The 27,809-nt window shown below is 43.1% G+C and overlaps 1 protein-coding gene and 1 long non-coding RNA gene across 2 annotated transcripts in view; one reads left to right on the top strand and one right to left on the bottom strand.

Annotated features, from left to right (window-relative positions):
- Nucleotides 1-5,859: 5,859 nt before the first annotated feature.
- On the bottom strand, nt 5,860-18,918 carry LOC140711845 (pregnancy-specific beta-1-glycoprotein 2-like). Its single transcript, XM_073016370.1, has 4 exons — nt 18,721-18,918; nt 17,121-17,480; nt 11,202-11,480; nt 5,860-6,292 (listed from the first exon to the last, which is right to left on the bottom strand). Exons 1-4 carry the CDS (start codon nt 18,782-18,784, stop codon nt 6,000-6,002), a joined length of 996 nt encoding a protein of 331 aa, XP_072872471.1. The 5' UTR covers nt 18,785-18,918; the 3' UTR covers nt 5,860-5,999.
- A 2,070-nt stretch (nt 18,919-20,988) lies between these two features.
- Nucleotides 20,989-27,809, top strand: part of LOC103247067 (uncharacterized) — an 81,052-nt gene continuing 74,231 nt past the window's right edge. The window contains exons 1-3 of the long non-coding RNA XR_012093153.1: nt 20,989-21,045; nt 23,122-23,385; nt 25,464-25,651. This is a non-coding gene — a long non-coding RNA (uncharacterized lncRNA). The remainder of the gene's footprint in view (nt 21,046-23,121; nt 23,386-25,463; nt 25,652-27,809) is intronic.

Raw genomic sequence — 27,809 nt, 5'->3', positions numbered from 1 at the left:
TGGGCATAAGGTAATTCTTTAACATAACATCAGTATGCAGAAGTACAGTATACAGAGATGAGAATTTGCAACCTAGTGTGTGCATCAACAATTTATAATGGAGCCTTAAAACAGAAACACAGTCTATCCATAACCTATGATTAGCAAGATATTAATCAGCAGTAACAGTTGCAGAGAAGCTGGTTGCAAACAATCAATAGAAACAGGATATGAAGCTAGACAACCGGTTAAACCAAAATATTCTCTGAAGGGAGTATGCCTTAACCCTAAAGAGACCTAGAAGAGCCATGGCAAGATAAGGGCATTTATAACCCTATCTTATCCGTATGAACAGGTGCCCCTCATGTGTCCATTTATAGGCTCTCCACAAGGGTTGCATTCCATTCCCAGAGCTATGAACATCTGCTTTTCTGGGATAGGAATCTTGGTGATGTAAAATCTCCCTGACTACACATCCATTAATAGGCTCTCTGCATGGGGAAGCACATCACGCACTGTTGGCTCATTGTGGCAGCCCAACCTGGCATTGTCTTTACACAATCCTGCATGCAATTTTGTATTTACGATAATCAGGAGCATTTCATGTTTTATTCCATAGCAATGGTTTCAGGGGGTCTCCCTACAGGACTACAGATGTGCAGCACCACACTAGGCTAATTTTTGTAATTTTAGTAGAGACAGGGTTTCACCATATTGACCAGGCTGGTCTCGAACTCCTGACCTTGTGATCTGCCTGCCTTTTCCTCCCAAAGTGCTGGGATTACAGATGTGAGCCACTGCCTCTGGTCCACAAACCACACATTTCTTTGAGTTTTTGAATTCCAGTCCAAGAGAAACAGTTTGATATTTGAAGGATGGCTGCACACAAATATTTGCACACAAATAAAAATATTTGTAAATTGCACCACATGAGGGAGAGTACCAGTATGACTATCAGGACAAAAATATCATGAGGCTGGAATATTCACCTTAAGGAAGATGCAAACCAACTACAATAGAATAGGTCAAAGAAGAAGCCAGAAGAGTCTAGTCATTTTAACCAGGCAGCACATTTGTTGATTTTTACAACTGAGTCTCTATAATACCCAATGTATTTATCCATGTACAATAAGAAGTGTCAGAAACTGCACAGGCTCCCCTCTGTTTAGCTGGTAGAGTGCAATTCTATTTTCTAGCATTGCATATCTATGTTGAATTAAAACAGGGAGTGAGAAGAATAGGCAAGTATAGAAGTAGAAGCCTAAAAAAACTCCATACATTTGATGAAAAAGTTGTGTTAAAGATGCAGCTAACTTCAGCCTTTGGGTGGACTAAAGGATCTCTTGTTATGTAAAAATGTGTGAGCCACTTGCAGTGGCTCACACCTGTAATCCCAGTATTGTGGGAAGCCGAGGCGTGTGGATCACCTGAGGTCGGAAGTTTGAGACCAGCCTGACCAACACGTAGAAACCCCGTCTCTACTAAAAATACTCAGCCTGATGTGGTTGCACATGCCTATAATTCCAGCTCCTAGGGAGGCTGAAGCAGGAGAATCACTTGAACCCAGGAGGCGGAGGTTGTAGTGGGCCAAGATTGTGCCATTGCACTGCAGTGTGGGCAACAAGAGAGAAACTCCATCTTAAAAAAACAACAAAAAAAAAGTGTGGTTGATGTGATCTATCTGACACTGTTAGCTTACTCTCAGAAGCTACTTCTTGTGAAATCCTAAGTACAGCATTATTCTGGGAAGCAAAGGAGACAGGCATAAGCAAGAAGAAATTAAGAGAGGTAAGAGTCTCATCATGATTGACAGTCTTGTTCTGACATCTTGAGAAAAGCTGTCCACAGTGTACAGTCATTAACTTGTTGTGGTTTGCAGTTTAAGTGTCTCTAAGTGATGGTGTTGAATATTTGGTGAGCTCTGAGTGGCCCACACCTCAGACACGAGGGTTTTACCATGAAATTTACACTGAGTTGTCCACCTCTAGTTTGTATGGCTTCAGGAACAGAGCTGTTCTTGTTCTTAATGATTTCATTGGAGAAAATTGAATTGGAAGAACTAAAAGAATTCAGGGTCCAGTCCAGTCTACCAGTGGATTATAAATACTCAAAGATAATGAACAGTGGTTCAATATGGTAACAGGTGTACTACAGTTTTTCTTTTCAACATAATTTTTCTCTATATAGGACTCTCTATTTTTGTCAATGATAATTCCAATAGGATGAATTTGTTTGCAAAATAGGTTGAGTCTCACCGAACTTGCCTAGATTTTTTTACCTAAGTACAGCAAGAGTAGCAATCGACCATAGAGGATCTTTTTAAACTTTGTTTTGTTAGAAGTTTTATAAGACTCTCAGATTAAACTTTCAAAAACCTCTTGAGACTAGGAAGCTAAACAAAGGCCAACTTCAGACTTTCCCTGCATTCCCTATGGGTTTATTCTATGTATATTGTCAAATAGAACATCCCAGTCAAAGTCTTGGTAACATAACCAATGTTTTCAAATGTGTCCAAGAGAGTAGATTCTTACTGAACTTGTGCAAATAACTTTATTACCCTAAGCGTATGAATACTTATGAGTAGTTTCCCAATTCTGAAGCACTCAGATTGGGAGTGAAAACAAATGTTTCAATTTTTGTTTACAAAAGTATACTTTACCAAATTGCTGTAAGGTATAAATAGCTTAAAAGAGAAAGTTCATAAATCTGGAGATTAAAACATTCAAAGAATCAGCATATTTTCAAAGAAAAAATTATGAAAACATTTTCCTTTTGATTATTTAGTGCAATAAAACTGAGGTGTTTTTTCTTCTTTGTCTTGAATTTCATGAAGGTATCAGACTGTTCATTAAAATTTTGAAAGTTCTCAGAGAGTCCAGTGGTATGATCTTGAAGTTGTCAGAAACTTGTACTCAAGAGTCGTTGTCAGAGCCTTTTCCATATATCTCCTTGAAGAAAAAGCAATTTTGTACTGTAGCTGACTGTAAATACCTCGAGGAAGAATCAAAGCAACTGTCTGGGAATGACAAAGATTTAAAAAGACCATGGTTAAAAATCTGAGATTTTTATTAGGTTGATTATGGTAAAGACACAGCTCACAGAGAAATCTAGTTACTTCTGTGGCATACGACACTATGACTGATAACATATTCGATTTCCAGAAATTTCATATAGTTTTTAGAACTCATTTTTAAAAAAATATTTTAATATTTTTTTTTTTTTTGAGATGGAATCTCACTCTGTCGACTAGACTGGAGTGCAGTGGCAGAATCTCTGCTCACTGCAAGCTCCAACTCCCGCCTTCACGCCATTCTCCTACCTCAGTCTCTGGAGTACCTGGGATTTCAGGCGCCTGCCATCACACCTGGCTAATTTTGTTTTTGTGTTTTTAGTAAAGACGGTGTTTCACCGTGTTGGCCAGGATCGTCTCGATCTCCTGACCTCATGATCTGCCGGCCTCGGCCTCCCAAAGTGCTGGGATTACAGACCTGAGCCATTGTGCCCAGCCTAGAATACTCATATTATTAACATTCCCATAAATATTATTTAGAGAAGGTTTAGTATCACTTATCACTCATTTGAAAATGCTTTATATATATTTTAATATATCCAATAAGGTGACTTGTCCATTCATCTTCTGTTTCCCAACAGGATTACTGAGTTCTTGGTGTAGCCCATTAATAGTTAGGGCCAAAAACATATAGTCTCATGTATGTTCAAAAAGGTCCTTAGGTAATTCTAGTTCTTCTACCTAAAATCATTGATTTAGTTTTAAATTCTACCTATTACAACAAGAGTTCTCCATCCTCATTACATGTTAGTAGTATCAGGGAAGACTTAAAAATGACCAGTGCCTGGGTCCCTCTCCAGACCTTTAAACTGGAACTCATGGGTGGGGCTTGAGCATTCACATTTAAAAATGTTTTCCATTGATTCCAATGTGTAGCTATATTTCCCATCAGATTTCTCTGATTTCTTGTGGCCTTCACTTTTTTTCTATTTTGGTATCATGATTATTTTCAGGTGTCACTTTCAGTCTTAGGCTTTATGTCCCCTGGGGTAGGGACGTTGCCTTCTTCATTTCTGTATCTTTTCTGAACTTGTGAATTGGTCATCAGAAAAAAGTCTCAAGCACACATAGGTTTTGTTCTGAGTCTCAGGTTCACAGACTAATTCTAAAGTCTTTGTTCTCCAGGAAGTCAGAGATTGTTTGTGATGAAGGGTGTGGTTACATCTGTAGTGAAGATGGTGGAGGGGAGTTCACCTTTTTTATTAGGCATAGCTTTGAAACTAAGAATTTTATGTCTATATAGGTGAAGTGGCAGGGATGGGTAGGAAGACAGTTCTAATTAGGATGGAGGAATTATACTAGGAAGTAGAGGTAAAGGAAGTGAGAAGAATTGGTAAATAGAAGCAATTTGAGCTTACCAAATAGGCTAGAGTAGATACTGGAGATTCTTGATTAAGTGAATTAACTACATTTTAGAAACGTAATGAGAGAGTCATATGCAAGGAAGGTTTCAAAGTCTGGAGACAAGAAGTCAAGCAACACTTTGAGAAGTGGTTGAGCTTTATGGGAATGGAAAGAATTACACTGCTGAGAGATGTTAAAAATAATGAAAAGGGTTTCACAATATGAAATTATGTTTCTCATTTGAATCTGAGCAACAAACAAGCAGAAGCCGAAGATAATTAAGTCTGAAAGGCATTGTAGTACAGGCAGCATAAAGGCCAGGGAGAAAGGGAACTGCAGGAATTAGTGTTGAGAAGCAGGAGTTCGGTGGAGTAAGGAGAAGATCCAGTCCAGATACAGGCAAATAAGTCTTTTCCCTCTCCCAAGCATGGCAGTCAGCCCTGCAGGAAACAGGACAAGAGAAAAGGCCATCATACCTGCCAGATTTCCTGAAATACAGAAATGACATCACGACTGCTATGTCGAATAATACCAGGATAGATGTCCTCTTCTTAAAGGAGCTGTCATGGAAAGAAAAGAAAAGAAGGAATGGAGATGATGTTATTTTACAGGGGGGAACCTCAGGAACCAGCATGTAACATGAGGTACTCTATAGTTGTTTCTTCAAGAAATGTATTATTTCTGTTGGAAAGTTGATGGGAGATGATTATATTCTTGCAGTTTTTATCCCCTCTCACCATGTTTCTAGGTTTTTGATCAGTCCTCTGTCAAATCTCTACTGCACTCAGATATTTCCAAAAGCTTTCAGATGGGAGAATGGCTAGTTGCTATTTTCTATGTCAGTAGAACTTTCCACCTTTCCACCTTTTCATGGTTGCATCTTTTTCTCAGTGTCTCTGAGGTGGCAACCATGAATGAGACCCTGCCAGGTCTCCATGATTGACATGATTGACAGAAGGCCCAGGTCAGTGCATTTCAAATTCACCACCTCCTTTGCACAGAAAGCTTCCTTCCCACAGGCTCCCAGCAAGGGCATGAAAGCAAGCCTAGTTCTCTCAGGCTCTCTTTAACTTTAATGGGTGACTGGTTGGAGGACTGCACATCAGCCTTGCAAAAACTCTCTTAGAACTGCATTGATACCTAAAATTTCTTTCTCTTTCTTTTTCACAAGAGTCAGCTTTGCATAGGGGTCTGTGGGTTCTCCCATACTACCTTCATGCCTGCCCTACATTCCCTCACAGGTGTCCTCCCTGAAAATTATATGTCTAATCCCATCCTGGATGCATCTCAGTTGGTAAAAACTAACATACCAGGATTGATTGTTTGCACTTAGTATTTTTTTCTTTCTCTCCCACAAGTAGTCAGTAACCATGTCCTAGTGTTTTATGTGTTACCTCTTTTTCTATATCTATATATATATATATGGAAATAGGTACTGTTGAGGGGCATGTCCTATGTGCCAGGCCCTGTGCTAAATACTTTACCTGTACATCATTTAATTCACAAAATAATCCTGTCAGGTAGACATTATTTCCATTTTGCCGATGAAAAGACAGAAGCTTAGAGTAGTGTAACAACTTTCCTGGTGTCCTATGGCTAGTAAAACCTAAAACCCTATTGCCAATGATGCAGGGATCCACTTACGAGAGACTTTGATCCTCTGTAATGTGGAACGTTCGCTGTCAGTGACTGAGTTACGAGCAGAGCAACCACAGATCCTGCTATGCTTTGTAGTAATTTTGGGGATAGAGAGCTCTTGTCCTGATTGCAGAAACTTCTCATTAATCGTCCAAGTATACTCTGCCGGTGGGTTAAAGTCCGCGAAGCAGGACAAGAAGAGGTTTTCTCCTGAACGGTAATTGGTGAATGGAGAGAAAATGCTGGGGTCGTGTGGATCATCTGGTGTAAAGAGAACAAAGCCACAGGTGATGTCGTCTGAGGAAAGGGGATACTCCTGGTCTCTTAAAGGGACTCCAGTGTCCCTCTGAGCCAAGACACACCCTCAAGGCCCAGCCAAACCCCTTCTGTCTTCACTGAGCCGAGGCCTGAGGTATTCACGTGTTTCTCCCATCACAGGCTGTAGACCCCAAGTCTCCCATGGCAAGAGCAGCCCCTCCCTTTATATTCTTTCTTAAGGCTGTGTCTAGCCAAGTGTTCCCAGGGCAGGGAGTCATGGCTAGCCCTGGTGTCCAGAAATAAAAGTGTCTGTACTTGGACCTGAGAGAAACTGAGATGCCTGGCCTCTGGTCGTTTGGATTTTTGCTGGTGGCCTGGTCCACAGAGGAACCAAAGATAAAAAGGACACCCAGGGTGACTGGGTCACTGCAGATGCTACGAACTTGGTCCCATATTTCAAATTCATAGGGACCTGTGTCATTTCTCGTGACATTGGCTAGAATGAGGATCCTGTTTTTACCGGGTTGCTTTAGCCTGGGACTGACCGGGAGTCTCTGACTATTTAGCCACTACACGTAGATGAAGCCCTGAGTCTTAGGTTCACAGGTTAAGGCTACAACATTCTTTATTATTATTATTATTATTATTATTATACTTTAAGTTCTAGGGTACATGTGCATAACGTGCAGGTTTGTTACATATATATACTTGTGCCATGTTGCTGTGCTGCACCCATCAACTCATCAGCACCCATCAACTCGTCATATACATCAGGTATAACTCCCAATGCAATCCCTCCCCTCTCCCCCCTCCCCATGATAGGCCCCGGTGTGTGATGTTCCCCTTCCCGAGTTCAAGTGATCTCATTGTTCAGTTCCCACCTATGAGTGAGAACATGCGGTGTTTGGTTTTCTGTTCTTGTGATAGTTTGCTGAGAATGATGGTTTCCAGCTGCATCCATGTCCCTACAAAGGACACAAACTCATCCTTTTTTATGGCTGCATAGTATTCCATGGTGTATATGTGCCACATTTTCTTAATCCAGTCTGTCACTGATGGACATTTGGGTTGATTCCAAGTCTTTGCTATTGTGAATAGTGCCGCAATAAACATACGTGTGCATGTGTCTTTATAGCAGCATGATTTATAATCCTTTGGGTATATACCCAGTAACGGGATGGCTGGGTCATATGGTACATCTAGTTCTAGATCCTTGAGGAATCGCCATACTGTTATGCATAATGGTTGAACTAGTTTACAATCCCACCAACAGTGTAAAAGTGTTCCTATTTCTCCACATCCTCTCCAGCACCTGTTGTTTCCTGACTTTTTAATGATTGTCATTCTAACTGGAGTGAGATAGTATCTCATTGTGGTTTTGATTTGCATTTCTCTGATGGCCAGTGATGATGAGCATTTTTTCATGTGTCTGTTGGCTATATGAATGTCTTCTTTTGAGAAATGTCTGTTCATATCCTTTGCCCACTTTTTGATGGGGTTGTTTGTTTCTTTCTTGTAAATTTGTTTGAGTTCTTTGTAGGTTCTGGATATTAGCCCTTTGTCACATGAGTAGATTGCAAAATTTTTCTCCCATTCTGTAGGTTGCCTGTTCACTCTGATGGTAGTTTCTTTTGCTGTGCAGAAGCTCTTTAGTTTAATGAGATCCCATTTGTCAATTTTGGCTTTTGCTGCCGTTGCTTTTGGTGTTTTAGACATGAAGTCTTTGTCCATGCCTATGTCCTGAATGGTACTACCTAGGTTTTCCTCTAGGGTTTTTATGGTATTAGGTCTAACATTTAAGTCTCTAATCCATCTTGAATTAATTTTCGTATAAGGAGTAAGGAAAGGATCCAGTTTCAGCTTTCTACTTCTGGCTAGCCAATTTTCCCAGCACCATTTATTAAATAGGGAATCCTTTCCCCATTTCTAGTTTCTCTCAGGTTTGTCAAAGATCAGATGGCTGTAGATGTGTGGTATTATTTCTGAGGTCTCTGTTCTGTTCCATTGGTCTATATCTCTGTTTTGGTACCAGTACCATGCTGTTTTGGTTAGTATAGCCTTGTAGTATAGTTTGAAGTCAGGTAGCGTGATGCCTCCAGCTTTGTTCTTTTGACTTAGGATTGTCTTGGAGATGCGGGCTCTATTCTCCATGGGGCTGAAGTTGTTGCTGGTGATGTAGGCTTGGGAAGCTACGCTGGGAAGATAACAGAGAGAAGATTGTCCTGTGTGGCACCTTTGATTCCTCCACAGGCATCCTTCAATCAGAGTTAGCATCTCCCAACCCTCAGCCCACCTGAGTCCTTGAAAGTCAATAGCTGGTGTGTGTGTCACAAGACAGATGCATGATGATCTAAGCGGTCAAAGACTGTGCGGCCGCCTGCTCTGTCTTAGGGAAGCACAGACTTTCTCAAGTGTGAATTGAGCAGCAGTGTTGGGTCATGGACAGACACATAAGTGGGAACCACAGCCCCTGTTACACCTTCCAGACTCTCCCTAATCAGTTGACTGACTGGATCACCTTGGGTTCCTTACCTGGAATGTGCAACTCCTGGGCCCCTTCTAAATTCCATCCTACTTTGCCCTCCTAGATGTGATTTCTCTGCAGCTTCAATTTCCAAGGACATTCTAGAGATGAGTAATAATGGGACTTCCCATTGTCCTGAAACCCTGAAGATACTGAGCAGCCTGGCCTGAGACTGGATATTTCAGCAGAAATAAGACAGGGGAGACCAGAGTCAAGCCTGGAGGTCAGTTCAGTCATCAGGCAGTGGAGGCACAAGGTGGGGCAGTTTTCTGCAGGTGTTTCATGATGACTTACTTGAGCCAGTGACCTCGAAAGATAGAGCAGAGTGCAAGGAATGATGTAGAAAGAGTGAATGGGATAGGTAAGAGCTGGTGGCTTTGGAGCAGAACCATATTCCATGTTCTGGGTCCTTTATGTTTCCTCTCCTTCTGCAGAGGACAGGTGAGGACTATGTGGATCCTTCCAGAAATACATGTGGACATTTGCAAATGCAGAACTGACTGGAGGGAAAGGGTGGGAGTTAACTCCTAGATATCTGGTCCTCATGGACCATGTGTGTTTAATAGATATGAGTCAAATTTGGGGGGAAGTTTTGCAAATATTTTCTTTCATTGTACACTCTACGCTCCGATTCCATGGGTTTGACTACTCTAGGGACCTCATGGAAGTGGATTCCAGAGTGAATCTGAGAAGAGACTGCTGGTTGCCAGGAGCTGGGAGTGGGGAGAATCAGAAGTTGTTCATGTGTGTGCAGTTTCAGTTATGCAAGACGGGGAGGTTCTAGAGATCTGCTGTACAGCTTGATGCCTACAGTTCACACAGATTGAGTATTTCTTATGCATAAGACTTAGGGCAATAAGTGTTTTGGATTTCTGACATTTTTTGATTCTGAAATATTTGTCACATACTTACTGATTTAGCATCCCAAATCTGAAAGATTCAAAATCTAAAATGCTCCAGTGAGCATTTCTTTTCAGCATCAGATTAGTATGCAAAAGTGGGAGGTGATAGGCCAAATACATTCTTGCTCTTTTTTTTTTTTTTTTTCTCACCATGTTTCTAGCTTGGTGATTAGTTTTTGGTCAATTGCATACTGGCCATGCTGCACTTGTATATTTTTGAAGGCTTTGGGATGTGAGAAATAATGATTGCTATTTTCTATGTTATCAAAATTTTCCACTTTTTCATGGTTGCATCTTTTCCTCAGTGTCTCTTGTGGCAGTCATCAATAAGAGCCTGTCAGATCAAATTTAGGACAGATTTTTGTAATTTTGCAAAAAATGTTACTGGGATTCCAGTAGGGATTGCGTTCAGTCTGCAGCTCACTTTGGGTAATATTGTCTTCCTAACAATATTGATTCTTCCAATCAGTGAGAATGAATTGTCTTTCCATATATTGATATCGTCTTTAATTTCTTACAGTAATGTTTTGTAGTTTTGGGGGGATAACCCGTAGACCTTTTAGGTTAAACTTATTCCAAAATATTTTATTCCTTTTGATGTTAATGTGAATGGAAATTCTTTTCTTAATTTCCTTTCAGATTGTTCATTGTTACTGTATAGTCTAAAGAATGATGTACAAGGAGTGAAGGGTACAGGCAAAAGCTGGTGGTTTTGGAGTAGAAACATATTCCCTGTCCTGGGTTTTTGATTTTCCCTCTCCCTTTGCAAAGGGCTGTTGGTTCTTCCCTAATAGCCAGAGAGACTTCACTGGAAAACATTTTGGCAATGCTCCAGGGATCCACTTACCAGGGACTATGATCCTCTTGATTATGACATTCGTTCCACTAGTGGCTGAGTTATGCATGAAACAGACATAGACCCCTCCACATGTTTTAGTGATTTGGGGGATAAAGAACACTTGTGCTGATTGCTGGACCTTCCCATCAATCAGGCAAGAAAGCTCTGCCAGTGGGTGAGAGTCTGTGAGGCAGGATAGCTTGGGGACTTTCCCTGAATGGTAATAGGTGTATGAAGAAGACATGGTGGGGGTATCCAGACCATCTGGAGCAAAGAAAATAAAGTCACAGGTGATGTTGTCAGAGGGAAGGTAAAATCCGGGTCTGTGGAAGGACCAGAGTGACCCTGTGAGCTAAGTCACAACACTGAAGTCCCAGTCAAATCCCTGCTGTATGCACTGATCTGGACCCTGAGACATTGACCTGTTTCCCCCATCATAAGCTGTGGACCCTGAGTCTACCGTGACAGGAGCAGCCTCTTCTCTCCCATTGTTGATCAAGCCTAAGCCTACCCTTAGTAGTCATGGACAACTTTGATGTCCAGGGGTAAAGGTCTCTGTACTTGCACCTGAGGGACTGGGAGGCCTGGCCTCATGCCATGTGTATTTGGGATGGCAGCCTGGCTCACAGAGGAACAGAAGATACTCACAGATGAGATTCAGGGTGACAGGGTCACTGCGGCTGGAAATCACTGGGCTCTTCATTTCACATTCATAGGGTCCTGTAGTATACTTTGTGACACCAAATAGAACGAGGTTCCTGTTGTTTTCAGACAGCTGCAACCTGAGACTGATAGGGAGGCTCTGACCGTTTATCCACCACAGGTAGCTTGCGTTCTGAGTGTCAGGGTCACCGGATGAGATCACAGTCTCCGTGGCCTCCCTGGGGTTTAAGTTGCTGCTGTTGATGGAGGGCTTGGGAGTCTCCACTGTGCAGATAACAGAGAGAAGATTGCCCTGTGTGGCACCTTTGATTCCTCCTAAAACATTTTTCAATCAGAGTTGGCATTTCCCACCACTCAGCCCACGTCCAAGTCCCTAAAAGCCCATGGCAGTTGTGTGTGTTACAAGACAGATGCATGGCAATCTGAGGGCTCAGAGATTGTGAGGCTGCCTGCTTTATGTGGTAGAAGCACAGACTTTCCCAAGTGTGAATTGAGCAGCAGCATTGGGTCATGAAAAAACATAGGACCAGCAGTCACAGCCGCTGGTGCCTCTCTGAGTCCCTCCCTCTCCAACTGCCTGCCTGACCCACCCTGTGGTCCTCACCTGGAGCATGCAGTGCTGGGATCTTCTTAGTTTCAGTCTTACTTTGCACCCCAAGGTATGCTTTCTCTGCAGCTTCCCCTTCCAAGGACATCCTAGAGATGGATGATGGAACTTCCAATGTCCTTAAACCCTTTGGGTTGGGAAGACTGGCCTGGGTCTGGGTACTTCAGCAGAAATAACACAGGGGAGACCAGAGTCAAGCCTGGAGGTCAGTTCAGTCATCAGGGAGTGGAGCTACAAGATGGGGCGGTTTTCCCAGCTGTCTCATAGTGACTGACTTGAGCCAGTGACCTCTAAAGATAGAGCAGAGTCCAAGGAATGACCTACAAACAGTGAAGGGGACAGGCAAGAGCTGATAGCTTTATACTAAGACCATGTTCCATGTTCTGGGTCCATGATGCTCCCTTCCCCCTGTAGGGGGCAGGTAAGGACCATGTGGATCTTTCTAGAAATACATGTGGATATTTGCAAATGCAGAACTGACTGGTTGAAAGAGCGAGCATGAACTGATGATGGAAGTCTGACCTTCATGGGTCCGTATGTCTTTGATGACTATTAGACCAATATTTGGGAAGAAGTCTTGCAGATACTTTCTCTCATTAGACATTCTACTCTCTGATTCTGCGAGTTTTACTACTCTATGTCCCTCATCTCAGTGGATTCCAGAGTGAGTCAGAGAGTAGAATAGTAGTTTCCAGGAGCTGGGGTCAGGGCAATAGGTCATTGTTCCGTGGCTGTGCGATTTCAGTTATGCAGGATGAGGAGGTTCTAGATATCTCCTGTGCAGCTTCATGCCTATAGTTCATACAGATAAAGTGTTCCTTATGTAGAAAGCTTAAAACCAAGTGTTTTGGATTTCTAACTTCTTTTTAATTTTGGAATATTTGCAGTAGATGTACTGGTTTAGCATCCCACATCTGAAAAATTTAAAATCCAAAATGCTCCAGTGAACACTTCTTTTTAGCATCACATCAGTGGTCAGAAGTGTCAGATTTTGGAGCATTTCAGATTTTGGATTTCTGGATTTGGGATGCTCAATTTGTAATACTGTAATTTTCCCATAAAAAGTTCTCAGGAATTTAGACCTCATGCTATGTTCTGACTCCAGTAACAACAACAACAGCAAAATTTGGAGGAAACATTAAAGGTTGTCATAAGTGGAAATTTTTATGAATGGTACAAACATCTAAGATCAATTGCTGGTAGTAGTATTTCTCTTGGTACCCAATTAAGGTTTAGGTGTGGGGTGAATTCAGCAGAATCACATTATGCTGAAAGAAAGATGCCAAAGGTGATTTGAAATTAGCAAGTCCTTAAGTAGAGAGAGTCCCGTTAAAAGGACAGAACTGGTCAGTGTGTCAATTACGTAAAGAGAGGAATGATGCCAAATTGAAAGAAGTGATGTGTGTTATGTTGGTAAATATAGAAAGAACTCCCTGTTTCTAATTTCTGTGCAGAGTTAGGAAAAATTTGAAGGAGCTCAAAACAGGTATGTGAAATGCTTTTTTCATTTTCTGTTAACCTCAGGAAATACAACTAGAGTTTAAGTTTGTGTGAATTAGGAAGAGTCTAAGTGAGAAGCCAATAGCTCGTGTGTCCCCCACATGAAGAACCCCAACTTATGAAAATGGCATCATAAGGATGAAACAATTGTTTGTAGCACAGGCCATAAAACCATCAGGTAGCAGCCACCTGACCACCTCCAACAGGTCCCCGAAACCACCAGTATTCCCATTATGTGTATGTTACAGCCTTGGTAGTTGTCCCACAACTACAAAATTGAAAAATTGCTATTGTCAATACATAATATTAAATATGAAGTTGAATATGTTGTTCCACTTTTTTCCCCCCCATTCTTTTTGAACTTTCCTGTTTCAGTTTTGGAAGTTTCTATTGTCACATCCTCAAGCTAGGGATTCCTTCCTGAGCTGTGTGCATTCTACCAGGAAACATCAAAAGCATTCTTCATTTCTCTAACAGCCCCCCCCTTTTTTTTTTCTGAGACGGAATCTCGCTCTGTTGCTGAGGCTGGAGTGCACTGGGACGATCTTGGCTTACTGTAAGCTCCGCCTCCCGGGTTCACCCCATTCTCCTGCCTCAGCCTCCTGAGCAGCTGGTACTATAGTCGCCCGCCACCACGCCTGGCTAATTTTTTGTATTTTTAGTAGAGACTGGATTTCATTGTGTTAGCCAGGATGGTCTCTATCTCCTGGTCTCATGATCTGCCCACCTCAGCCTCCCAAAGTGCTGGGATTACTGTCATGAGCCACTGTGCCAGGCTAATCTCTTAGGGATTTTAACGAGCTGTTGACTTTTGAGTTTGGTCAGCTTTTTACTTACTGTTAGAACCGAGTGACAAATTTTAAGCTTGTTATATGCCTGAAAAGAAACCAGAAATCTCTAGGAAGTGACTGGAGAATGTGAACTCCATGGTAGATTGAGGATGGAGTCATGAGTGAAATGGGTGAAATGAGCCCATGGGCTTTGGGCACTGCAGGCCTGTCCAACAACTGACACCCTGGTGAGTCAGTGCAAAGTTTACAACAGTGACAGCAAACTAGCATGGCTGAATACATTTGGCATCTAGTCTCAGGCTGGCTGTCCTCACTCATTCCTGGACATAGGCCAGGCTAACCATGGGAGGAATTTAGTTTATATCTTAACTTTGAAGCAAGAATAATAATAGTTCCTCCATAACACTAATACCCTTTTTTGCCCAGAGATTGCCTTTGTAAAACTGGTGAAAGACCATGAGAGTAAGATTATAGGAGGGAAGTGAATTCTGTTAAAATGGAGGCATAGTTTCTATAAACACTGCTCAAATGTCATTTGGCCAGAGTTTTCAAAATTTGTAACTAATTACTCCTATAGATAACATCACTATTGTATAACCTGAGGTTGGTCTTTTGAGATGTTTCTCATTCTTTGCATTCTGGCAAAGAGCTGACCTCATCCATACCCATGACTAATGGCTCAACCAGTCATGTGGTCCCCACCTAGAGGCAGATTCAAGCAGAAACAGATCATTTCCCTCCGCCTGCATGATTTCATCCTGAAACAGTCAGCAGTACCCTTTTTTTTAGTCCTGTGCCCCTGAAACTATCCTTGAAAATCTCTAACCCCTGATCCACTAGGAAGGCTGATTTGAGTAATAATAAACCTCCATCCTCCTGTTTAGCAGACTTGGAGTCATTAAAATCTTTCTTTACTGCAAATCACCATCGGGATACATTGGTTTTCTTTATGCAGGAGGTCAGAAGAACTTGTCTGGGAAATATAAGAGTGGATGGAGGAGCTGCCTATCCCTGTCCCACGGTCTTGGCCACAGAACAGCCTCACAAAGGAAAGAGCCCTGGATGTGGATACAGTGGAAGCTCATTCTCTTAGTGACCTGGGGACATTGGCTTGAGATGAAGCCTGGCAGGAGTGGAAACTCCAGGTGATTTCTGTGCCTTTCCTATTTCCTGGGAGGTGGGCATGGCCACAGAGTTAGCAGGAAGGGAACAGAGCAGTCAGCCTAGTTAGAAGGAGTGTCTGAGGAAAGCCAAGGAGTGGAGGAAGAAGCTGTGCAGGACAGGGCTTGCCAGTTAGAATGAAGTGGGAGGAAGATGAGGGACACAGAGAAGCAGAGAGACGGCAGAGGTAGCATTGCAGTGAACAATGGGGCCTCCAGTGACTTCAGAGACCCCAGGGACCAGGTGTCCCAGCTCAACAGTCCAGGACAAGGGAGCCCTGAAAACCCTCCAGTGGCCAAGGAGCTTCAGAGTTATATTAGGTGGGGTGGCATAAGGGGCAAGAGGTAGTGGGGGGATGAAACATGCTTGTCAGCCTCTGAAGGACAAGGGACAGGTGTGGCTAGAACTCCGTAGGATTCTGCATCCAAGATCCAGTCTCTAAAGAGGTTATGGATCATTCATTTCTTCATTCAATTCCTTCATTTGTTATGTGAGAGCACCTGAGTGTGTGTCTCTCACTGGGCCTCTGCTGGTGCAGTGTGTGAGTGGGGAACGAAAACAAGGTCCTCTCCTTTATCTTGTCATGCCAGTGACATGGACACTTTGGGAAACACAGGATTTCAGGTTCAGGGATAGGGGTTAATATATGCGGGGGAGGCCTGGACATTTTTTGCACTGACTCTGACGGTTGAGCCAGGTGATTTAGCTCTGAAGCGCAGACTAATCAGCTAACCATTTGCTCTCACTCCTCTGAGGTTTGGATGCCTAAGAAGAGAGGATATGAGCCAATAAATTACTATGAGTCCTTGGAACCCAATAATTCCTCACTTCTAGTGGAGAAGAGGATGGGCCTGTGGCTGCAGATAGACCTCATGTGACCCTGATCTGCCTTTTGTGTTTGTGTGACTCTGGTTCAGTGACTGACTTCTTGTGCCTCGGTTTTTTCTCACTCAAATAAGCTAAATGGGAAATGGACTGTGCTTTTCATGCTATCTGTGAATAAATTGTAGATTTTTCACAGTCACCTGACCTAATGCTTGGCACAGTGGAGGTGTTCACACAAACAGCATTTATTATTATTCACTTTCATGAGAGGGCACCTTTAGGTCAGATCCCTGTGGACAAGCTGCTGCCAGGTACATTTTCTCTCTTCTGTTTCTGCTTCTGGGGACATTAGACTTTCTATGGAGTGTCCTAAGCCTCACAAAGCCATTGGCTGATGGCCTACAAAGCTCGTCTTTCTGTCCTCTCCACTCTGAGTGTCAGGTGAAGAAAGCTCTGTCCTTGCCCAGATGAGGCTCTGAGGGCTGAGCCCTGGCAGTGAGCAGCTCCAGGAGACACAGTCCTTAGACACCTGGTGAATCCTTGGTCCCAGTAAGCTCTGCCACAACCCAGCCCTGGCACAGGCTCCTCAGCTTTATCTGGAGTAAGGATTTAGGGACAGGGGTCTGGGGTTGAGGCCTCTAGAGCTAAGTTTCTGTGAGAGTATCTCATGGGGCCTCTTAGGCAAAGCCCTACTCAGTTCTCCAGGGTCTTTCTCAGGGTCAAGTTTATGAAGAGGACATGAGGTGCTTGGCTGAGACTGATCTCCTGCTGAGCACCCCCCACCCCATCAGACTGTCCTTCCTGTGCAGCAAGTGTCTGCAGGGTCTGGAGGCAGGAAAGGAATTCTGATCTGTTGAAGTTTGTCTCCTCTGTGTGTGTCCTGCACTAAATGCCAAAACCCCAACATGGGACATAATGCAGAGAGGGACACAGGAACAGTCTAGGCCTGACCATCCTGTGTGTGCAAAATAGAAGTGACCTCCAACCCCCAACACCCAGGGATCATGTGGAATCAATCACGGTATAAGGTGAAATGTCCAGTTACTCCTTTAGTGCTATCACCTCGCTTTATGATTTGTATGGTGTAGGATCCTGTGTCCTTCTGGGTGACATTCTGGATCAGCAGGGATGCATTGGAATATACTGTTTCTCGTCCACTGTATGCAGACCCAAATATAATCATTTCAGTGTCTATTACATATGATGTAAAGTAATTGTGGCTCTCCATTATATGCCCTTTGTACCAGATGTAGCCAGTAGGATTCTGGGGCAAATTGTGGACAAGTAGAAGAACATCCTTCCCCTCAGAAATTTCAATTGGCTGAGCTTCAATCGTGACTTGGGCCGTGGTAGGTGGGTTCCAGAAGATGAAAAGTAATGCTAGGAGGTGGAGAGAGTGTCAGTCAATATTGAGACCTATGTATTGGGGTGATAAGATGGGGCCCTGGGACCTGAGAAGATCTCTTCAATCAACAGCCTTGAAAACACACACACACACACACACACACACACACACACACACACAGAAAAGGGGTGTGTGTGTGTGTGTGTGTGTTTCAAACTGTCCTACTGGGTCAAAGTCAGCATACGACCCTCATTCCTTCAACACTTCCGACCTTGGCATTTTTCTGTTTGGAATCCTCTTCCCTGGGGGTCTGCACGGCTCCCTCCACACTGCCCTCAGGTCCTACTCACATGAGGGCATCCTTAGACTTCTTTCCTAACACTTCCTTCAGAGACACTGGGTCTTCCCTTTCTGATCTTTTTCTGCTCTGCTCCCTCCAGAGCTCTTGTCAACATCTGACCTCACATTCTAGATCTCTTTGTCTGTCTATCTTGCTTCCCATGAGAGCATGAGTTTCCTGAGGACAAGGACTTTTGATCTGGGTTGCACCCCAGTGCCTCGGACAGGAGGCAGACTCCTGTACATGTGAGAGTTCCCAGGGTCCTCCATGCCTGGTGTTTTTTTTTTTTTTCTCTTTCCCCAATTGTTGAGGTTTTTGACTGAGGACAGTGTTTCATGCCCTGCTTATATTTTCATTTGAAGTTTCATCTGATAATAGTTATTATTATCATTTTTCAAAAAGTGGTGGCCAGTGATAATTAACCAGGAAAACAGAACACTTGACATTTTCCCACCTCTTACCATTTCCAGTTCAATGTGATTTTCCTGTTTGACCTCTGTTCCTCTCTGTTATATTTTCCGCTATGCAGGCTCCAACAGAGCCTTCTTTCCTGTATTTTTTCTTTTCTTTTCTTTTCTTTTTTTTTGTGAGACGGAGTCTCATATGGTCACCCAGGCTGGCATGCAATGGCGCAATCTACACTCACTGTAACCTCTGCCTCCCGGGTTCATGCAAATCTCCTGCCTCAGCCTCCCAAGTAGCTAGGATTACAGGAGCACACCACCACACCTGGTTGATTTTTTTGTATTTTTAGTAGAGACCGGACTTCACTGTATTGAGCAGACTGCTCTTGAACTCCTGACCTCATGATCCACCCACCTCAGCCTCCCAAAGTGCTGAATCTTTTTATTTTTTAGAACCCCATCCTTCCAAGAGACCCCATCCAATCATTCTGCTTCCTCCTCCTGTTCTTTCCCAGGAAGTTCTCTCCTTACCTGTGAGCAGGAGCTCCTTCCAGGTGATGTGCAGTGTGCAGGGACGGACTGAGAGGGGCCCCATGGCCTTTGCTGCTTGCGTATTCTCCTCTGTGGAGATGAGCCGGGGATCCAGAAACTTTCTAAGCACGACTGTCAGCTGTGCTGTCCTTCCTCCTTCTGTGCTGAGCCTCTTCCCAGGGCAGGAGCACTTCTCTGGCTCATGGGCGGGGTCTGTGCCCAAGGCACCTCTCTGTCCCCTCCCTTCTCACTCCTGCCTCCTTGTCCCTCCTTCTCTTTTACCTTTTGTCTGTGTGTCAGGTTCCTGGGAATTGTGGAGGCCTCCACCTTTTTCAGCAGTGATTCTGTCACCAAACCTTGGCACACACTATGTGCAGAAACACAAACATAAGTATACATATGTAGCAAACCTGCACGTTGTGCACATGTACCCTACAACTTGAAGTTTAATAATAATAAATAAATTAAAAAAAAAAAAAGAAACACAAACACACACACAAAAGAGTGCACATGGACACACACAGTAACACACATACCCTGTAGGTTAGGCAAGCACAGGTCTGGGCCTCAGCCTCCTACTGTCCCCATGGTTCTGGGTCAGGGTGCACTTTCTTGCCCTTTGCCCTCTTTCATCCTCATCTGGCTCTCCCCTTCAGTACAGGAGGCTGGAGCTGCCCCAGATCCCTGTCACAGGGACACCCTATTGTGCTGTGGGTGAGCTGTGTGTTGCCTGGTGACAGGGACCCTTCTTTCTCTAATTGTGTCTAGCTTCGCTGCAGCTTCCAAGGATGGACATTCAGGACCTGGGTGTCCCAGAGGAAACTGTCCTTCCTGAAGGTGTGCAGGGTGAATCTCTCATGCCTCTTGTGAGGAGAGGCCTGTGCTGGTTGCTCGGTAGGGGCTGTGAGTCCCATGGTCAAAAGGACAGTTCTCAGTCACTCTATTGCTCCCTGGGGTCTGGTGGCTGAGCTAGGGTTCAGGGTTTCTCATTTCTTCTTGACCATCTTTGGTGTCCTCTCTTCTCTGCCTATCTGACTGTCCTGTGAGTACCACACCTTCCTTGTGGTGGTCCAGGAGGAAGTGGGGAGTTATCAGGAACCCCGTGGAACATGGCTCATTGAGACAACGGAAGGAGAGCCTGGGACAGAGCAGGGGTTCAGAGCTGGAGAGATTCATTCCGACTTACTCCGTGGTCATGATGGGCTCAGCCCTCCATGTGCTGACATACCCAGGGGTCTGTCCTGAGGTTTTTGACCTGGCCAAGCTGCTCTCTGTAGAGGAGGAGCAGGCAGTCGCCAGAGAGCCTGTCTGGAGGGACATTGCTCACACCTGAGAGGGCGGTTAGGAGGTGTGTTGTGTTCTGGGATCAACAAGTAATAATACCCCCTTCTCCCGGCAAGGACACAGGAGAGGTCTGTCTTCCCAAGGAACAGCCGGGTGTAGGCTGCCACATCCTGGATGGTGCCTGTGTCTGACCATCACATGGGCTCTGAGTCCCACGGGGTACAGTGGGCAGGCAGGTCACAGGGTGCCTGACTGATTCCCGGGGAGGCTGTGAGCCCTCAGGCAGCCCCTGTTCTGTGTAGCGCTAGTCTTGGCCTGGGATGTCCCAGAGAACAGGACAGATGGAGCAGGGGTGGGCATTTAGGGAGCAGTGACAGAAAGAGTTGATGAGGATGGAGGGAGTTCACGAGGGGAAAGCGCACAGTGTGGCGTCGCGTGCCTGGGACACAGCAGGGGTTCAGAGCTGGAGAGATTCATCCCCACTTACTCCATGGACGTTGCTCACACCTGAGAAAGTGGGTGCGGGTGAGTTCTGTTCTGGGATCAAAGAGCAATAATACACTCTTCTGGTGTCCCTGGATGTCATGAGTGCTCATAGTGTCATGCTGCCTTGGCATTCATTTTTTAAGGTGTCAATTTATTTGCCTCACATCAGAGGCAGGCCTTGCTCACCATGGCAGTTTTCAATACTGTATCTGGTTCAAGTGGGTCCAGTTGGTGGCCAGAGATAAAATCTTAGAGGCATCTCTCCTGCTTGGTGTGCTGGGCTCCCCTCTCTCCAGCTGCTTTCTTTAAACGGATAATTCTGACTTTTGCCCTCACATTTAAAGTGACCACTTCTCAGTCACAGCATCATCTCCTGTTCTCAGTGTTTGCTGCTTGCTTCAAACATATCCATTAAAGCTCCCTGCTGGAAACCTGTCAGATAACACCTGGACTTACTAAAGCCATTGGGTTACCGGTCTCTTCTCTCTTCTCTGCCTGGGCTCACTGAACTCTGTATCTGTGGTCTCCAGTTGTGCCGAGTGCTCCCCAGTGTCTGTAAGTAGTAAAATCACTTACACTTTCACGTTGTGGTTGTATCACTATAGCCTCACATGCCATCCAGGGCCTGACATCGAGGCTGCCCTATGGGACCTGTGCTAGTTGAACCCCTGCTGGATCTCTTGTTTTGGGACCTCTGCTTCTTCTGGGCACAGGAGCTTCCAGCTAACTTGATTGAAAGAGTGATATGTTTCATTGAAAACACTGGTTCAGATGATGTATTCAAGGGCTTCAGCTGCCATAACAAACACCTTAGCCTGGGTGAATTAAATAATGGAAATCAATTTTTCACAGTTCTGTGAATAATGTGCTATACTAACCACTTTAAAATGTGCAATCGAGTGGAATTAACCACATACAGAGTGTTCAGTTACCATCACCACTATTTTTCCGAGAAAATTTTTATCATTTTAAACTGAAACTTTGTATCTTTGAAACAATAATAACTCCCTGTATTTTCCACCCTAGACCTTGATCATCCCTACTCTGTCTCTATGAATTTGTGTATTCTTGATGTTTCATATAAATGGAATTATATATATATATACATGTTATCAATTTCTGACATACTTCCCTTGGCATAATGTTTCCAAAGTCCATGTGTGTTCCAGCGGATGTCAGAGCTTCCTTCCTTTCTATGGCAGGTTAACATTCTGCTGCATGTATCACCACATTTTTTTTTTCATGAGTTGGGGAACACTTGGATTGTTTTCATATTTTATCTTTCGTGAGTAATGCTGCAATCAACATTCCCATGCGAGTACCTATTTGAGTCCCTGGATTCAATTCTTTGGGTATATACCTAGGAATGGATGCTCTTTTATATGAGAATTCTGTGATTATCTTCTTGAGGAACAGCACAACTGTTTCTGCTAGTGGCTGTACATTTTTATAATCTCACCAGCAATGTATGAGGATTCCAAATTCTACGTAAGGCTTTCACTTGTTATTTAACATGTGAAAAGAACGGTAGCCATATTTGTAGGTGTAGTGTGGTATCTCCCTGTGGCTTTGACTTTGTATTTTCCTAATGACTAATGATGTTGAGTTTCTTTTCATGTCCCTCTTGATGATTTGTATATCTTCTTTAAAGAAATGTCTATTTGCATCCTTTACCCATTTATATAAATTGGTGGTTTTCCTTGTTGTTATTGAGTTGTAGCCGTTCTTTATATATTCTGGGCATGAAACCATTGTCTATGCGATTTGCAACTTTTATATCTCTTTCTGTGTTTGGTCTTTTTATTTTCTTGATAATATCCTTTGATGCACAAAACTTCAGCCCAATTTATCTATTTTTCCTTTTTGTTTCTCATGCATTTGGGTCATACCTGAGAATCCATTGCATATTTGAGGTCATTAAGTTTTACCCCTATGTCTGTTTCTAAGATGTTTTTAATGGTTATAGATCTTATAATTAACTCACTGATCCATTTTTAGATAATTGTTTGATGTGGTTGGAAGTATAGTTCTCTAAGTTTATTGTTTTGCATGTGGTTATCTAGTTGTTTCTGCACCGTTATTTGAGAGGATGACTGTTCCTCCACTAAATTATCTTGACACCCTTATGCAAGAGCAATGAACTATGAGGGTGAGGGTTTATTTCTGAACTCTCAATTCTATCCCTTTGGTCCCTATTTGTATTCTTATTCCAGCAACTTCTATTTTTAGTACTTGCAATGTTTTGTAAGATTTCAAATAAGAAAGTTCAAGTACTGCAATTTATTTTGGCAAAATTGTTTTGGCTCTTCCAGGGGTACTGTTTTAAAAGCAAGGAGGCCAATATTTTGCCATTGGAAAGCTTTTCTGTCGTCTTTCGGAGGGGAATTTTGCAGTCTAGGGATCTTTTCAGGAACTTTATCACAAGTAGGTAAAATATCACCACTTCCTTTCCTGAGGTACTGGGTTAAAATGTGTGTTGCCTCCTGTTGAGGAATTGAGAGACCCTGGAAGCACTTGCCCATGTGGTGAGGGGCAGTGAGCTCCTTAATGAGGGGCACAGAAGATATTGCTTTGGAACACAATGTTGTCAGGAGAGCTGTGTTCATCTCTACTTCTTTATTTTTTGTACAGTTTGGATCTCTGCTGGACATACTAGATATTGAAATCTTTGTTCATTCTCTTGGCTCTGGTTTGGCTGACCTGTCAGCTGGAGCTGGAGGACATGCCTGGCAGTGCAGTGACCCCCATGGGAAAGAGCAGGGCTCAGCAGAGTGAAAGTAGCTGAGACCCAGAGAAGCCAGTGAGGTCTGACTCTTAGAAGCCAAAGACCAGCAGGTGGTTGTCCTCAGGGGCAAATGGACTGCACTGGTATCCATTCAAGTGGACTGGAGAAAGGTAAGAGGCTTTGGATATCCCGTTTTCTCTCTCAGCTCTTACCAAGAGATTTGGGCTCTGAGCTGCTACTGTCCTGCAGCAGGGGCCGGGTGGACCCAGATGGCTGCATATTAGGCCTAACTCCATGTCAAAATCGTGGACAGAATCCACCACCTGGACCCAGCACATGTTGGAATGGATGAGGGACAGAAATGGTGCTCAGTAAATTGAGAATGAAATCCAGGAGTGCGGAAGAGGTTTGAGAGATCAGCGGGTGTGAGAGGCAAATGGGTGAATGATGAGAATGTTCAAAATATCTTCTTTCTCCATAATAGGAGAGCATTTATGCCCCTGAGCTAGACAGTGTCCAGGCCAGTGGGAGCAGGATGTTGTCAGCTCTCCTGGTCAAAAGTGAGACTCCAGCAGTGTCCAGTTACTTGGTCCAGTTTGGGATTTATTCCTATTTAAAAAATGATCCAACAGTATACAATTTTGAAAACATACAAAAATCCCTATGCTACCATTCATAGATAGACAAGATGGCCCTAAGATGGTGAGAGAATCAGAATGGGGTTTGGGTATACGTTGTGTATTTTTTTCTCCCAATATCTACAGAATTCCCTACATCAATTTTTTAATGTAACCCAGTGGATGTCATTCCCTTTCACAGTTACAGACATTTCCAGTTCACGGTTACAGACCCTTGGAAAACCCACACCCTTTCTACTCTGAGGTACAGGCAGCCATGTGGCATCACCTCTAAACATGCCTTCTGGGACATCAAATTGCTGATTAAGTAAAAGTCAAGAGGTGATGGATTTTAGTGGTGATTTGTTTTTATAGATTAGTGTAGATAAATGCTTCCACCAGGGACAATTTTTTCTTTTTTTTTTCTTTTTATTTATTTATTTATTTATTTATTATTATTATTATACTTTAAGTTCTAGGGTACATGTGCATAAAGTGCAGGTTTGTTACGTATGTATACTTGTTCAGAAAAGCATTTGGCAAAGTCTGGAGACATTGCTGGTTGTCAGAGCTGGGGGAAGGAGTCCTGCTGGCCTTGAATGGGTAGAGTCCCCAGATAGTTCTGAACATTCTAGAGTTCACAGAGCCCCACCAGCATGACCACTACAAAGTTCAATGCTGAGGTTGAGTTGAGAGCCCTGGTGTGCCTCCCCTAGCTTCCCTGGAGCTTTTTACCTTCTCCTTCCATCAGTCTCTACCACTTTCTCACCTCAGCTTGCTCCTTGAACATTAGTGACCTCCGCTTGAACTTTCCCTTAGTTTAAGACCTGCTGTAATCTCTGGACGTCCTTGACCCCTTTCTGATCCTTAGCAGGGTGTCCTCTAGAGAGCATCCTAACATTTCCTGGAGCTTCCTAGGATCCAGATGCCACTGCCCTGTGTGGCACCAGAGATATGACCGTGTGCCTGTGTCCCTAAAGGTCCTGTAACTCAGGACATTTGTGTGAGAGCAACTGAGGTGATATTACCCTCCCCTACTTTTCTTGGAGCATAAAAATATGTACAAACCTTGAAGAGTAAAATTTTTTAATGCATGTCAAAGTTTAAAAATTACATATTTATCCTCCCAAACTTTACTGGGAAAAATGTATCACACTACCCGTCATGAAAAATGACACCTAATCAGGGCTATTCACTGTATTATTTGTTTAACAGCAAAATATTGGGAAAAGCTAGACTTTCACCAGCACGATGCTTGCTAAACAGATTACCTTGTATCTACACAGTAGAATATGATGCAGCTGCATTAAAAGTAGAGCATCTTTCAGCTATTCATATGGAAACACCTCCATGTTCTACTTTAATTATAGCATCTAAACATCACAGAATAAGATGCAGTTTTTGTACTAGATCTGACCTTAGAACATTATTTTTAATGTTTCTTTTTTTAAATTCATGGAGAGAATGTCTTACTCTCATACACAGGCTGAAGTGCAGTGATGAGATCATAATTGACTGCAGCCCCAACCTTGTGAGCTCAAGCGATTCTCCTGCTTCAGCCTCCTGAGTAGCTGGAATCACAGGCACGTGCCCCCATGCCTAGCTAATTATTTGTGTTTGTTTCTGTACAGATGGTGTTTCACGCAGGCTGGAGAAATCCCAGCCTTTTCTCAAACTTCTGGGCTCAAGTGATCGGCCCACTTTCACTCCCAAAGTCCTGGAATTACAAGAAAGTGTCACGACACCTGATTCTGCATTTTTTTTTTTTTTTTTTTCCAAATTGGACTGAAGTCTACTCACTCATCTCTTTCCCCATCAGGTGATTTCTATTTCTCCTCAATTTCTCTACCATATGTCCATGCCAAAATCCAGATGTATTTGCTTTTGTGTAGAATTAGATTTTTTTTTCTTTAATGAGAAGTCTTACGAATGGTCTCCTAGCTGATTTACAGGATTCTAATCTTCACTGTCTAAGCCATATGTTTGCAATTCCAGATAATGATTACAGTCACTTGTAGGGCATTTAAAGCCTACCAATGCCTGTACCATCCCTCAAGCGTATCTGATTTGGCTGATGTGTGGTGTAGCCCCGGAACTGGTTGTTTAAAAATGCTTTCAAGGATAAGGGTCATTTTGTGGTGGAGGAACTTTAACCCAGTGATCAAAGTTAACATCCCCAGTAATCAGAGATAACGACATCTTAGGGCATTCTAATATAATGGATGGAGAAGGTGCAGCATCATCCCTGTGGTATTCTTGTACAAACTGTATAACCTGAGATTAATTGTGAGAAAATATTAGAAAAGTCCAAACTGAGGGTCATGCTACAAAATAAGTAGCCAATACTCTTCAAAATTGTGAAGCACTTAAAGGTATATCCTAACTTCCCCAGATTAAAGGAGACGGAGAGAACAGTACCATGAAGAGCAATATGTGGTACTAGATTGGCTCCTGTTCCAGAAAAAGGACATTAGTCAGAACATAGAGGGGATTTGGATAAGGTCTGTACAGGCATTCATTTTACAGTGTAAATAGTCATTTATTGATTTTGATTATTAGGTGCATATCTATAATGTTAATATTTGGGGAAGCTGAATGAAAAGCATATGAGGACTTTGCCTATTTTTGGAAGATTTTAGAAAGTCTGAAATTATTTCAAAATTAAACATGAAAAGAAAAGAAATATAGATCTTTTACATATTTCTATTAAGTTACCAAAGTTGAAAATCATTACCCAACTTATCTTGCCTAATGTTGGTCAGAGCAATCTTCCTGGAAATGCTGTTTGTCATGTTTGTGATCTTATCAAAACTCTCCAGTGACTTCTCTTATCTGTAGGATGAAGTTCCCTTTACATAAGCTGCCATTCAGTGTCCTCATAGCATGGCCCTAATCTCCTTTTTTTTTTTTTTTTTTTGATCTGTGTTGAGAGACATGACCAATATTTTAGTTTCTTATGGCCAAACTTGTTCTAGTTTTTTCTTGCTTGTCTGATGCCCTTCCCTGTCTTCTCAACAGTGGGACTTCAGCCAAGGTGGTGGGCAATATTTTAGAAGAAAAATTATAAAGATTGTTATAGGAAATAGTCACAAACCTTCTTGGAAGTCTGAGGGTTTGCATAGCTTCAGTAAAAGGCGTGGCTGAAGGCAGCTCAATTATCTTAAAAGCTTAGGGCATAGACACACAGGAATGTAGAGGAATTTATGTAAAGAGCTTGTTTACTCAGGTGGTCCTAAAGCCAACATTTAATCTTATGCTGGGGGGACTACTCTTGGGGAGGTCTGCAATGTTAATTACCTTCAAGTGGTGTTTACTCAAGACCTTTGTCATTTAATCTGTACTAAATAAGTGCAAACTTCACTGGCTGATAAGTGCCTGTGCTGTTAACTCTTTTTGGGACCCTTCTAGGTATCCCTGAGTGATTCCAGCATGTAGCCTGCTCTTTCACTGGATATGTGTGTCTGAGTGTATTTGTTCATCCATTGCTGCATCAGGGTCTGCCAGTTGGACCCAGACAGTTGATGCCCCATTTGAGGACCTGGAATATTGGTGCCCAGGTCTGAGGTACACCTACAAATAATTGTGACAGAACCTCTGAAAACTAAGGAGAAGACTGTGAGGTTGGTAAGCCAGTAAGTCGATAAGTCAGTAAGTCAGTAGGTCATAAATGCCCGCTTGGGATCTCCAATTTTGAGGGAATTGTTCAGGGTAGGCTTTTATCACGGGACAACAGTTATCAGCACAACAGGAGCAGTATCTAAAAGTATTCAAACAGCTGCTTAAAGCCACTGGAGCCTTGGTTTTGCAGGATCAACGAAGGGACCTAATGCAAATTGTATCACTTAACCCATGGTTCCTGAAAGAAGGTAAGCTAGACATAGAGCTTTGGGAACAAGTGCGAAGAAATATTTTTGTTGTTGTTGTTGTTGTTTGAGACAGATACAAGAAACAGAAAAGGTGGAGATGTGGGAGTTCAG

Source organism: Chlorocebus sabaeus, chromosome 6 (genome assembly GCF_047675955.1).
Source record: "Chlorocebus sabaeus isolate Y175 chromosome 6, mChlSab1.0.hap1, whole genome shotgun sequence".
Taxonomy (NCBI): Eukaryota; Metazoa; Chordata; class Mammalia; order Primates; family Cercopithecidae; genus Chlorocebus; species Chlorocebus sabaeus.
Note: the sequence above shows the minus strand (reverse complement) of the source record. Positions and strands in the feature narration are given on the sequence as shown.